This window comes from Triticum aestivum, chromosome 6D (genome assembly GCF_018294505.1).
Source record: "Triticum aestivum cultivar Chinese Spring chromosome 6D, IWGSC CS RefSeq v2.1, whole genome shotgun sequence".
NCBI lineage: Eukaryota > Viridiplantae > Streptophyta > Magnoliopsida > Poales > Poaceae > Triticum > Triticum aestivum.
The window spans coordinates 489,603,899-489,617,201 of record NC_057811.1 but is presented as its reverse complement, the minus strand read 5'-3'; the positions used below and the strand labels follow the sequence as shown (position 1 = coordinate 489,617,201).

Genomic DNA, 13,303 nt, shown 5'->3' with positions numbered 1-13,303 from the left:
CGGTTGGTGGCACCAACCGGGACTAAAGGACTTACCTTTAGTCCCGGTTCGTGGCACCAACCGGGACTAAAGGGCCCAGGTGAACCGGGACTAATGCCTTAGCCGCACGAATCGGGACCAATGGTCACATTAGTCCCGGTTAGTGACTGAACCGGGACTAATGTGAATATTGCCCTGTGACGAAAGCCCTGTTTTGTACTAGTGTGATGATGGTGAACCTGCAGGCGAAGATGCTATGGGACGCGGTCGCGACGGGGGATGCCCCGGTCCGCGAGGATCGCAGTGCGTTGGCGGCGATACTGTGCTCCACGCCGGAGGAGATGCACGCGTCGCTCGCCACCAAGGAGACGTCGAAGATGGCGTGGGACACCATCAAGATTCAGCGCGTCCGCGTTGAGCGCGTCCGCGAGGCGAACGCGCAGAAGCTCCGCAAGGAGTTTGAGGCCATCTCGTTCCGGGATGGCGAGATGGTGGACAAGTTCTCCATGCGCGTCTCAGGGCTCGCCGGTTCTCTCCGCTCGCTCAGGGACACACTTGAAGAGGTAAAAGTCGTTCGCAAGTTCCTGCGTGTTGTTCCTGCCAAGTACTCTCAGGTGGCCATCGCCATCGAGACCATGCTCGACGTCACAACCATGTCGGTGGATGAGCTCACCGGCCGGCTGCGCGTCGTCGAGGATCGCCTGGAGGAGGACAACAACGATGGCGGCTCGGGTGGCCGTCTACTTCTCACTGAAGAGGAGTTGTACGCCCGTCTGAAGGACAAGGAGCAGGGCGGCAGCTCCTCCGGTGGGAACGGTGGCCGTGGCCGTGGCGGTGGGCGCAACAACAGCGGGCGAGACAAGGCGCCGAAGCGCAATGGCAAGTGCCACAACTGCGGCGTGTGGGGGCACTTCGCCCGCGAGTGTCACAAGCCGCGCCAGGAGCGGCGTGAAGGCGGCGAGGAGGCCCACCTCGCCCAAGGAGAAGACGACCAGCCGGCAATCCTGCTGGCTTAGGTGTGCGACGAGGTCGTGCATGACGCGGCGCCGGAGGAGAACGGTAGGCGCGATGACGCCCCAACAGGCGTGGCGTTGGCATCGAGCGGCAGCCGCGGCAACAGTCCGGGCGCGACTGAGGTGGTGAACCTCAACGAGGAGCGCGTCATGCCGGTGGACACGGGTGCCGGGGTGTGGTACTTCGACACCGGCGCGAGCAACCACATGACCGGCGACAAGGAGTTGTTCGCCACGCTCGACGAATCGATCAAGGGCACGGTCAAGTTCGGGGACGGATCGCTCGTCAGCATCTGCGGGCGCGGCACGATCGTCTTCGAGTGCCGCCAGAAGGGTCACCGCGCGCTCACGGACGTGTACCTGATCCCGAGGCTGCGCAGCAACATCATAAGCCTCGGCCAGTTGGACGAGCTCGGCTGCAAGACGGTGGTCGAGGGCGGCGTGCTGGAGCTGTTCGACCGCGACCGTGCGCTGCTCGCGCGGGTGGCACGCTCCAAAAACAGGTTGTACACCATCAGGCTGAAGATGGCGGCGCCCGTGTGCCTCCTGTCCGTCATGCAGGACGAGGCCTGGCTGTGGCATGGACGCTACGGTCACCTGAACTTCCGCTCTCTCCGCGCTCTCACTGAGAAGGGCATGGCGGAGGGCATGCCGTCGATCGAGCACGTCGAAGAATTCTGCGACGGGTGCGCTCTTGGGAAGCAGCACCGTGTCCCGTTCCCGCAGGCGTCCAACTATCGCGCCGAGCGTGGTCTCGAACTGGTCCACAGCGACCTGTGCGGGCCGATCAAGCCAGCCACGGCGGGCGGCAACAGGTACTTCTTGTTAATGGTTGATGATCATAGCCGTTTCATGTGGATCGAGGTGATCAAGTCCAAGGATGAGGCGTTCAAGCGCTTCAAGCGGGTCAAGGCGCTCGCGGAGGCGACGCCGGGCAGGAAGCTCCTGGCGTTTCGCTCCGATCGCGGTGGCGAGTTCAACTCTGCCGCGTTCCGGGAGTACTGCGACGAGCACGGCATCAAACACTGCACCACTGCCCCTTACACACCACAGCAAAATGGCGTCGTCGAGCGCCGCAATCAGACGGTGCTGGAAATGGCGCGCTGTCTTCTGAAGAGCATGGGCGTGCCGGCGATCTTCTGGGGCGAGGCCGTGCGCACCGCGGTCTATCTGCTGAACAGCGCGCCCACATGTAGCCTGGATGGACGAACTCCGTACGAGGCGTGGCACAACCGGAAGCCCAAGGTACATCATCTTCGTGTATTTGGATGCGTAGCACATGTGAAGCGCCTCGGCCCCGCAATCGACAAGTTGGCCGATCGCTCGACGCCCATGGTCTTCGTCGGCTATGAGGACGGCGCCAAGGCCTACCGGGTGTACGACCCGGCGACGAAGCAGCTGCGCGTCACGCGCGACGTGGTGTTCGAGGAGCACCGGAGATGGGACTGGAGCAGCGGCGCTGACGCGACGCCTACGCCATGCGCCACATTTGAGGTGGTGTACCGTGACCTGCCGACCGGCTGGCACCATGATCTGGGTGCAACACCGCAGCCCGGCACGCCCGAAGGGCTGGGCCTGGACAGCTCACCGCAGGCAACGCCGGACATGCCGGCCCCGCGCGCCCACAACTGGGCGACGCCACCGTCGCATGACACAGGACGGCATGACGCGGCGACCGGCGCTGCGCTGCGGTACAGGCGCATGGCCAGTATCGAGCAAGAGCTCGACGATGCCTGGGAGGAGGAGCAGGTGGAGGTGAACCACCTCTGCTTGCTAGCCGCGGAGGAACCAGGCGGCGTTGAGGAGGCAAGAGGGGATCCCAGCTGGAGGCGCGCGATGGAGGATGAACTGGACGCGATAAGGAGCAATGGCACCTGGGAGCTCGCCGCGCTCCCGCCTGGTCACGTCGCCATTGGCCTCAAGTGGGTGTTTAAGGTCAAAAAGGATCCAGCTGGCAACGTTGTGAAGCATAAGGCGAGGCTTGTCGCGAAAGGATATGTGCAGCGGCAGGGGGTGGACTTCGACGAGGTCTTCGCTCCAGTGGCGCGCATGGAGACCGTGCGCGTCCTGCTCGCGCTCGCCGCGCACTCCGGATGGCAAGTCCACCACATGGACGTCAAGTCCGCGTTTTTTAATGGCGAGCTGGTCGAAGAAGTGTACGTGCACCAGCCCCCCGGCTTCATCGACTCCGACAAGGAGAACAAGGTGCTCAGGTTGCGCAAGGCGCTCTACGGGCTGCGCCAGGCTCCGCGCGCCTGGAACGCCAAGTCGAACGAAGCCCCCTGGAGCACGCCGTGTACCGAAGGACAACTGAAACGGGCGTCTTGCTTGTCGGCGTGTACGTCGACGATCTGGTGATCACCGGCACTGATGAGAAGGAGATCGAGAACTTCAAGGAGCAGGTGCACCAGCTGTTCGACATGAGGGACCTTGGTCTCCTGAGTTATTACTTGGGGATCGAAGTTAAACAGCGTGAGGGCGTGATCACGTTGTGTCAAAGCACCTATGCAGAGAAGGTGCTGGAGCAGGCAGGTATGAAAGACTGCAACCGAGCCACACGCCCATGGAGCACCGGCTGCAGCTGATCAAGGGCGACACCGGCGGCGGCATCGACGTCACCAAGTACCGGAGTGTTGTTGGGAGCCTACGCTACCTCTGCAACACTAGGCCGGACATCACACACGCCGTCGGCATCGTCGGCCGACACATGGAGGCGTCGGGCGCGCCGCACTGGGCGGCGGTGAAGCAGATCCTCCGCTACGTCCGAGGGATCTCTGGCTATGGATGCTGCTACAGAAGGACCATGGAGGAAGCCGAGCTGATGGGGTACAGCGACAGTGACCTCGCCGGCGACGTCAACTATCGCAAGAGTACAACTGGGGTGGTGTTCTTCCTAAATGGCAGCCCGATCACATGGACATCGCAGAAGCAGAAATTCGTCGCCCTCTCCTCTTGTGAAGCAGAGTACATGGCGGCAGCGACGACGGCGTGCCAGGGCATCTGGCTGAGCCGTCTCTACGGCGAGCTGGCCGGGAGTGACCCCATGACGGTGAAGCTGTTCATCGACAACAAGTCAGCGATCGCGCTGTGCAAGAACCCGGTGCATCACGATCGGAGTAAGCACATTGACATACGTTTACATTTCATTCGTGAATGCATCGAGGATGGAAGGTGTAGGTCGAGCATGTTGGGACTGAAAGACAACTTGCTGATCCGCTCACCAAGGCACTAGGGCGCGTCAGATTCAGCTTGCTGCGTCAGTGGCTTGGTGTCGTCGAAGTGAAGGGATCTTAGGCAACAGGATTAGGTGGTGATTTGTTGGAAAACTTGTAATCCTGTCGCACCTCTTGTCACGTAGTTTTTGCTTTCTGCAAATAAACCTGACCATGTAGCGTGAGCGTGTTCATGTCCTGGTCAGAGTAGTAGCTAGGTAGGCTTGCACGTTGCTACATCTAGCTCGTGGGATGGCACGAGCAACGGCTGTAACGGCGGAGCCTTGTGCGTGGTCAAGGGATGTGGGATGGCACGTCCGCATAGCTTGGTCATGTCGCAAGATTAGGATCAATCTGTTAGTCTATTAAGCTGTTAATAAAAGGAGAAAACCAGAAAAGCTGCATAAGTTGCACGCAGCGCAAAACTCTCTCTCTGATGTGTGTGTGAGTTCATCGTCTGAATTCTTTCCCGGTTCAGCTACAACAAGCCAACATCATCATGCTCAGCTCCTAGCTACCCTATGCGGCTATCGTCATCATCACATGGTAACTACAAAATCGAAAAGGGCGAAGATGCCTCTATTATGAACATGGCCCACTTCTTATAGAAAACAAAGCGAAGGTTGTGCATCCTTTGTTATCTTACTAGGGCGAGTCACGTTCCAATCATCACCGCTTGACTAGTTAGCACTTAGCAGAAATGTGTGGAGCAAGCTAGCAGATAAACAATAATTCCCCTCAAGCGATCGTGTGTGTTCCTCGATCAGATGGTGGCCGACATAATCAAATCGTACGAAGATGCATTACTAAAGTAGAGAGTCGGAGTACTTTTATTAAAGGTGGCAATTACCTTGCAATGGTACGTGTTCCGGCCTTTCCAGTTCTTTTAGGAAAGGTGTCACCTTTCTTTCTTTTCTTTTGTTATAAGTGCATTCTTTTGTAGCTTGTGGAACTACCATTTCAAACAAACAAGCATCTTATAGTGAAAAGAGAGAGAATATGAGGATTGGTACTAGTACTATTGATTGTTTTAAATAACAGGTTATGGTAAATAGCGGCGGTCTTCCAAAATAGATATAGTAAGGCTATAGTGGGCTATTTTATAATTTTATTGGACACCTGTACGTAAATCTTATAGCTAGGCATTTAGTGGCACCATGGTCAAAAAACTATAGCAGAGCTATAATCGGCTATCTAAAACTTTGGTACTACCAAAGAATGACGATGGGAATACAGTAGCTCCGTTGACACTAATATATAAGTGTAGACGACTCAGTAAACCACAACAGAGCATAATAAGCTTTGGATCCATATCATAGACCTAAGTTAGCTTCCAAGGGAGCCCAAAAACACACACCATGACCATGCCCTCTGAATTCCATTCCCAGCCCCTGACCACAATCCTACTCCTCCTCCTCGTCCTCCTTTCAACAGCATCTCACTTGATCCTGGAGGCTGTTGCTGCTGAGCATGATGAGCAGCAGCCGATCACACTTCCTGACAAGTGCGGCAACATAAGCATTCCTTACCCATTCGGCATGAAACCTGGTTGCTTCCGCGAGGGCTTCCAGGTCACCTGCAACGACTCCTTCAATCCCCATCGTGCCTACCTTGCCTACGACGGAGTATTCCAGCGGATTAATGAGATTTACTTCAGGGCGCAGGTATGGTATGTTTGGCACGCCAAGTAGTAAGTACTTACTGGAATGCGTGGTAAGAGTAACTAATTAATTGACGTTTCTTCCTTTTGAGAAGGTAATTAATGTTGTGTTCTGGTATTGGGCCGTAAATTAATGCAGAAAGGGTTGTGTCGGCGTAATCGTGTTTGGAATAGAACACGGGAAGATACGGCCTTGGAGCTCATCGATATATCAGTTGCAAAGGGTGAGGCGCGCGCATACGCCGCGGTCTCATCTCGCTGCAGCGCAAACCATACCGACTCCTTAAGCAAATCTCTACGGATGCGGTTGGGAGAAAAGATGAGCCCGTTTCTCGTGTCGGTGACGCGCAATGTTCTCATCGGCGTAGGCTGGAGAGTCCAGCCTAAGATGAATAGCTACTTGTGGTCGGCGTCGGCGTCAGATGCGTTGTCGGCACATGGATATTCATCGAATGAACTCACTATTTCCTGCCTTTCATACCTCATGCGCATGCCGCAGTTCCTCAAGTTCGCGACCAACGGGTCGTGCTCGGGGCGGGGCTGCTGTAGGGCTGCCTTGCCGGAAGCGGTTGCACTCACCAGGTTTGCATTGTGGATCAGTTTCGATGAACCAAACACCTTGTTTGTGACCAATCCATGCTCCTACGCCATGGTGGTGGAGAGCACATGGTACAACTTCACCACGCCGGACATGTACGGTTACGAGGAGATACCCAAGAAATTCCCAAGGGGCGTCCCCTTGGTAATCGATTTCTCCATCAGGAATGGTTCATGTCCAGAGAAAGGCCAGCATCCGCCTCCGGACTATGCTTGTGTCAGTGGCAACAGCTCATGTTCAAACGCGACTAGTGGCCTGGGCTATGTCTGCAAGTGTTGGGACCATTACGATGGGAACCCTTACATCGCCAATGGATGCCAAGGTCAAATTAAAGTTTTTAATTTACAAATCCAGACTATCTCTTTTACACCATACTGCTTATATAGGAACTCCTTAATTTCATAACTTTATGTTCCGTTTTTTCAGACATTGATGAGTGTAAGCTTCGCGATTTATATCCTTGCTCCAGTGACGGGATCTGCAAAAACACGTTGGGAGGATATGCATGTCCATGTAAATCCGGAATGAAAGGCGATGGCGTAAAAGGAACCTGCACACATATTTTCCCCCAAGCAGCACGGACGATTTTGGGTAAGAAAATTTTAAGCCAGCGCATGCACCACATTGATTAATTATAACCATGTACTACCTTCTTTATGGCACTCTCAATGCTGGTGGTTAGCACGGTTTTATAGGCAAAAATGTCGAAGTGGCATAATAATTAAAGAAGAAATAGAATGGAGTTATATGTTTTATAAAGGGAAAAGTATACTTTTCTACCCTCAACTTTACAGATAGTCTCTAGAAATGATTCCTCAACTACAAAGCAGAAAAACCTAGTCCCTCAATTGTTGAAACCAGGTATTTTTCGTCCCTCAAACGGCTTCAGGTGGTTTAGTACTGACATGACATGGTTTTGATAACTGACGTCGCCACATCGTCGTCCGCCTCATCTTCGTCTTCTGTGTGTGTGTGTGTGTGTGTGTGCAGGGAAGCACCTCACCGCACGTCTGCTCCGCTGCCTCCGGCAGCCTTGGCCTCACCTTCGTGCTCGTCCACCTCTTCCTTCGCTGCTGATGATACAGCCATACGCAACTTGATCGATCCTCCTATGCGGAGCTAGCCAAGCAAATTGATTTGCCCCCGGCCAGAAACGCCCAACCCTCACGCACATACACACGAACCAGTGGGCTGGAAACACAACATAGGCACGCACAGAAAAAGCTGGCTATGTTTGCTAAAGTTTCATCTCGAGCCTTGTTGATTTGTTGATTCTTCACGACTGTTGTTTACATGGGATCCCCTAGCTCACTCCCACGCTGGTTCTGAGCCTGATAAGATGCTCCTGCTGCTGCCCCATCCGCCCCAAGCTCACTCCCGCTCTGATTCCGAGCCTGGCGATGTCCTGTCGCTCCCGCTCCCACCTGGCCGTGCCGACAGCAACGACAATAGGTCCAGCGAGCCATGCAGCCGTGCTCAGACTACTGTTGCCGCAATGCAGGAGCCCGAGATGGCATGCGCATGGTGCCCTTCGTGATGCGCACCATGACCACGGTATACAACCGGTAGCAGGCACTCGCAGTCACCACTAGCTCCCGCGTGCAGCGCCCTGAGGCCAGGCACATGGTAACCATGTGTCATCGGATTCTTCTCCGGCCTGGGCAAGTGAGAGAAGATAGAGGAAGAAGACGAAGATAGGGTGGATGATGATGTGGCGAGCTCAGTGGACTAAACTATGCCATGTCAGCACAAAACCACCTGAAGCCTTTTGAGGGACGAAAATTACTTGATTTTAAGAATTGAGGGACTAGGTTTTCCTGGTTTATAGTTGAGGAACCATTTCTAGACCATCGGTAAAGTTAAGGGACGAAAAATATACTTTTCCCTTTTATAAAACAGGGAGACGAAAGGTGCGGCGTAGGCAGACACGAAATTGGCCAAACATAAGCCGAGTGTTGCTTTTCAGATACACGGCTTGCAGGGAGGCGAAAATATAAGCTAAGTGTTCCATTAGTGGTTATTTGGCATATATGGGACGCGAAAATATCAGCTAAGTGTTCCATTAGTGGTTATTTGGCTTATATAGCCCGCCGACACGGAGACCTTACATGTGTCGAGGATGGTCACGTGGCAGCTACAATGTGAAGGCTAACCTACAAGCCGAGTGTTTTCCCCTTAATAAGACGAGTTCTCCATGTAAGCCAAGTGCATTATTAGCTTTGCTCAGCGTGTACAGGGATATGCCGAGAGACTTACAATTCCCATGTTCTTTTTGCTGGTAATTACCTTATAGTAGGTGTATAAGCTGAATAAATAACAGTTGGCGTACAGAAAACCACTAGGCAACATGTATTTTTCTGGTAGTGTCTTGTAGGTAGGTGCTACTCTAGCTAGTGTACGTACTAGTTGGTGCACTCATAAGCATGATACTATGCACGATGAAGGTGCTATTTATCATATATATGGTTCTAGTATATGATATTTCCTCTTGCCAGCAACGTTAGGCCACAATGTTGAGATGCAAACATGATCTTTAAGCGAAATAAATAAAACATCAATTTGATAGAACACCTAAGAAACAATTCATTGGGGTGATTGTTTCTATAAAATCTTTGACCACCTATGATGACACATTAAGAGCCAATACATTTGGAGTGCCCCAAGTTGTTTCATACTGCATGTACTACTAAAGGATCTAAGTCTAGCTTTTAATTTCTTTTCTTTTACTCCATACATAATTGTTTTGTTATCTACTTAACTAGTAGAGTGGACCGCACAAATGCATGGGCAGCCTTTTTTAGTGCCTTATATTATTCTAATTAAACTTATAATCTAACATAATATTAGAATTTTAAGTCTATCTGAGGAAAAGTTTGGCACAAATCATCCCATCCATCATACTTAATATAATGGTGCAATAATGAAATTAATATATGTTTTAGTTATATATTTCAGACCTAAATAGCTCAATACATTGCTCTTTATTCAATCCCTTTCCCTAATTATGTGAAATCACATCGTCTATTTCTCTATTTCAGTTATGTCACTATGACTTTTACCCTAATATTTATGAAATATTGTGTTTGTGTGATCCTTGTAGAATAGTAGTGAATTTGTTCGAGGCACAAAATTGTCAGAAAAAATTCTGGACTTCCAAATCTCGTGCCATTATCTTTTCGGAAATTTATAAAGGAAAGAATATGTGTTACTCGTTTATGTTTTTGCCAGTGTTATTGTAAAAGTACAATTCTTCATCATTCGTATAATATGAGATTTTGTCTGGCTACCTTAAAATTTCATGACCATTTCCATATTAACTATGCACGGTCCATACAAAAGTGAAATTTTTATGCAACATTATATACTTGTATATTATAATCTAGTGCACGAGAAACCATTCTGAGTGTTTTCCTGCCAAAAAAACCAACTTGATACGTTCTTCTTTATTTCCTGGAGATTGATATTTACTTGCCACTAATAAATGATTTAGGCAAGGCTAAGTTTGTCCTAAATTGTGTATAATTATGTGCCTTGGTCACCGTACCGAAAATTATACACCTTACATGAAGGAACGGAGTGAGTATAAAGTACTTATTGAGGATGGCACATCTCCATAATTATTTACTAAGCGTCTAAGCCTTTTATTCTTTTTTATGCAATGCAAACCAAATCTCTCTTACAAAATCGACGTGTATAGATCAATTAATTCATGCTATACTTCTTCACGATTATTTTGCGGGAAAAACTTCTGATGTGTGGACCATCTAGCGATGACTACAAGCACTCAATCGAGCCGAAGAATGTGTGCGGCGATCATTGCCCCTCCGTCAACGGAGTTTGATAGAACTTGTTGTAGTAGATAGTGCAGAAGTCTCGTGTTGAGCCTCATAGGACCAGTGCATTAGAATAACAACCGCCGCTGATGAAGAGAAACGTAGCTCGAAAGGATCCAACCTGTAGACACACGAACAAAGACAAACGAAGATTGGATCCACGGAGACCCATTGAAGACCAGCACTGACTGAATCCCACGACATCCACCGGAGCCACCTCTACACGCCTTGCGATGATGCTAGACGAACCACCGAGACAGCAGCTAGGCGCGGTGTACACTATTGCATCTACATGCAGCCGTCGTCGCCACGTCTTTCCAAGAAGCACACAAACCCTAATCAACCTGGAAGAAACACTTAATAACAAAGCATGACCCCTTCCTTCGACAAGGGCCAGGGCCCACCACTCCTCCATGGGCCTAAGGCCACCAGAGACGAGGCATACCAATGATGGCACTGGCGGGAAGTTAAGAAACCCTAATCGTGTGTGCCCTCATGTTTGAGTTCGATTCCTCACTAATTCATGGTTTGTTCAGGCAAAAAAGTTGAGTACACTTTCTATTTATTTTTAATAACAAAGGGGTGCAAATGCTCATATGTGCTCTTCCTTGTTTATTTTATAGGAGCAACTCAAATCAACACGCATGTCATCTTTCTATCTCATTATCTGATGATTGCAATTGTTTAGCGCATCTTCAAAGCTGCCCGCAAATGGCTCTAGTATATGTCTGTTTTTATGTCTAAACGTGGTCCGAGGACATGTTGTGGGAGAGATTCATCCAACCATTTTTACAAATTAATCCTTATTTGTCTGGTTCAGAGGAGAGTGGGTAGAGGCAACCATACATGTGGAGAGAGAGAAAAGAGAGGAGTACTACATGGTGACTTATTGTTGGTCAAGTGGATGTCCAGACATCGGTATAACTCCCCCACGTTTATCTTAGATTCGCCAGAAAACGGACGTCTGGACCACTTCGTGGACCGAGGGGGGTCTCCATTGAATGACAAAAGTTAGCATAAGGCCCGGACACTACAATCTAAACATATATCGAAGCTTTAAGAGTTTCCTTTGGAGATGTCCTTAGTAGCTGGAAACAAACGCACTATTACGTAGCTAATTAAGCTGGACCAAGTCTACCTGACTTCATGTGGTTAACAAATGATGTATGGTTTCCTCCTGATGTAAATAATATTGCTTACTACCTTGCCACCTTCACTTTGTCAGATGGTCCTTAGCGAGGATAAGTCCTCTATGCACAAACTACATAAAATTTTAATCTTCAGTGATACTTTAGTTTTCCATATATGCTTTGAACGAAAGACCGACCCGGATTAAATTCATATACTTAGATTTATCAGAAAACATGCCAGAAGACGTCACCTTCCAATGGAACATATCTGACTCATTAATTAAGATGTCATCCATCAACCTCCATACTAAATTTTGTATATTGGATATTTAAGGGGATGTCCCCATTATAGTGCTCACAAAATCATTTTGTATATTGTCCATGTAGGTGCAACAAGTGGTGTCTTTTTGGTGGCAGTCTTGTCATTCCTTATTTTCCTTCGCAAAGAGAAAAGGAAAATGAGAGAGTTTTATGAGAAGAACGGTGGGCGTACATTGGAGAAGGCAAAATTCATAAAACTGTTCAAAAAGGAGAAGCTCAAGCCAATTTTGAAGAGTAGCAATTTTATTGGAAAAGGTGGCTTCGGTGAAGTTTACAAGGGCCTTCTTGATAATGAACAAGTCGCTGTTAAGAAACCTATTACTGGTAGTGTGCTAGAGAATGAACAATTTGCAAATGAAGTCATCATTCAATCTCAAATCATCCACAAGAACATCGTTAGGCTTGTGGGTTGTTGCCTAGAAGTTGATGCCCCGATCCTAGTCTATGAGTTTCTCTGCAATGGTAGCCTCGATGACATTCTTCACGACAACAGGAAGGTGCCTCTGAACTTGGATGTGCGTTTAAGTATTGCCGCAGAATCAGCTGATGGTCTGGTTTATATGCACTCAAAAACCAGTACCAAGATCCTACATGGTGATGTTAAACCAGCGAATATACTTTTGGATGATAAGTTTGTGCCAAAGATCTCGGATTTTGGCATATCAAGGTTGATCGCGAGAGACATACAACATACTGGATCTATCATTGGTGACATGAGTTATATGGATCCAGTATATCTGCAAACAGGGCTACTAACAGAAAAAAGGGATGTCTACAGTTTTGGAGTTGTCATCTTGGAGCTTATTAGTAGGAAGAAAGCCACACATTCCGACGGCGGTAGCTTAGTAAACAATTTCCTTGAAGCTTACAAGAAAGAGAAGAAAGCAACTCCATTATTTGACAAGGAAATTGCGGTAACAGAAGATTTGGAGATTATTGATAGTTTGGCATGTATCGCGGTGGAATGTCTTAACCTTGATGTGGATCAAAGACCATGGATGACGGACGTAGCAGAGCGTCTTCTCATAATGGATCGATCCCGTAAGGCATAATTTGCATTGTATGTTCCAGTTTGAACAACATCTGTATATGTAAGGGGTCGAAAATAATAAGTGACTATGGACGGGGCAATCGTCTATCTTATTGCTATTGTGAACAAAATCCTTCAAGTAGAACCAAGGGAGGTCTCCCATGGTCCCAAGAAAATTTGAAATGTATCTCTGTGTAACTGCGTGTTTTAAATTACCAAATGTATGAGCTAGTTAATTAAATTGGTCGTATTTCTGAAGAATGGTCATTGTTTAGTATAAACTGAATGCACCCCGTACCTCGACTGCATCCTGGTACAAATGGTCTCCAGTGAAAGTACCAAATCTGTAGACTTCCTGGAACACTTCTCGGTTGCACTTACTCCTTTGGTTGCTCCTGGTTGGTGTCCACGCTGCCCAAGCCTTCACTGCTGCATAATTCTGCCTGATTGCTCCTCGTGGAGCAATAGCCATTTCGGACTTCAGTTTGCACAACCACATTGGCGGCATTGGTCTATTACGACAATAC

At 49.3% G+C, this 13,303-nt stretch overlaps 1 protein-coding gene across 1 annotated transcript; it reads left to right on the top strand.

The window, feature by feature from the left end:
• Positions 1 to 5,466: 5,466 nt before the first annotated feature.
• LOC123146312 (wall-associated receptor kinase 1) lies at positions 5,467 to 12,963 on the top strand. The gene is made up of 4 exons (XM_044565937.1): positions 5,467 to 5,868; positions 6,004 to 6,784; positions 6,889 to 7,053; positions 11,813 to 12,963. Exons 1-4 carry the CDS (start codon positions 5,563 to 5,565, stop codon positions 12,796 to 12,798), a joined length of 2,238 nt encoding a protein of 745 aa, XP_044421872.1. The 5' UTR covers positions 5,467 to 5,562; the 3' UTR covers positions 12,799 to 12,963.
• Positions 12,964 to 13,303: the final 340 nt, after the last annotated feature.

Bases quoted from the DNA above. Each gene is read 5' to 3' on its own strand.
- LOC123146312 (XM_044565937.1), top strand. From the start codon at position 5,563: ATGACCATGCCCTCTGAATTCCATTCCCAGCCCCTGACCACAATCCTA. The intron at 5,869-6,003 runs GTATGGTATGTT...AAATTAATGCAG, and splicing joins AGATTTACTTCAGGGCGCAG to AAAGGGTTGTGTCGGCGTAA. The intron at 7,054-11,812 runs GTAAGAAAATTT...TTGTCCATGTAG, and splicing joins AGCAGCACGGACGATTTTGG to GTGCAACAAGTGGTGTCTTT.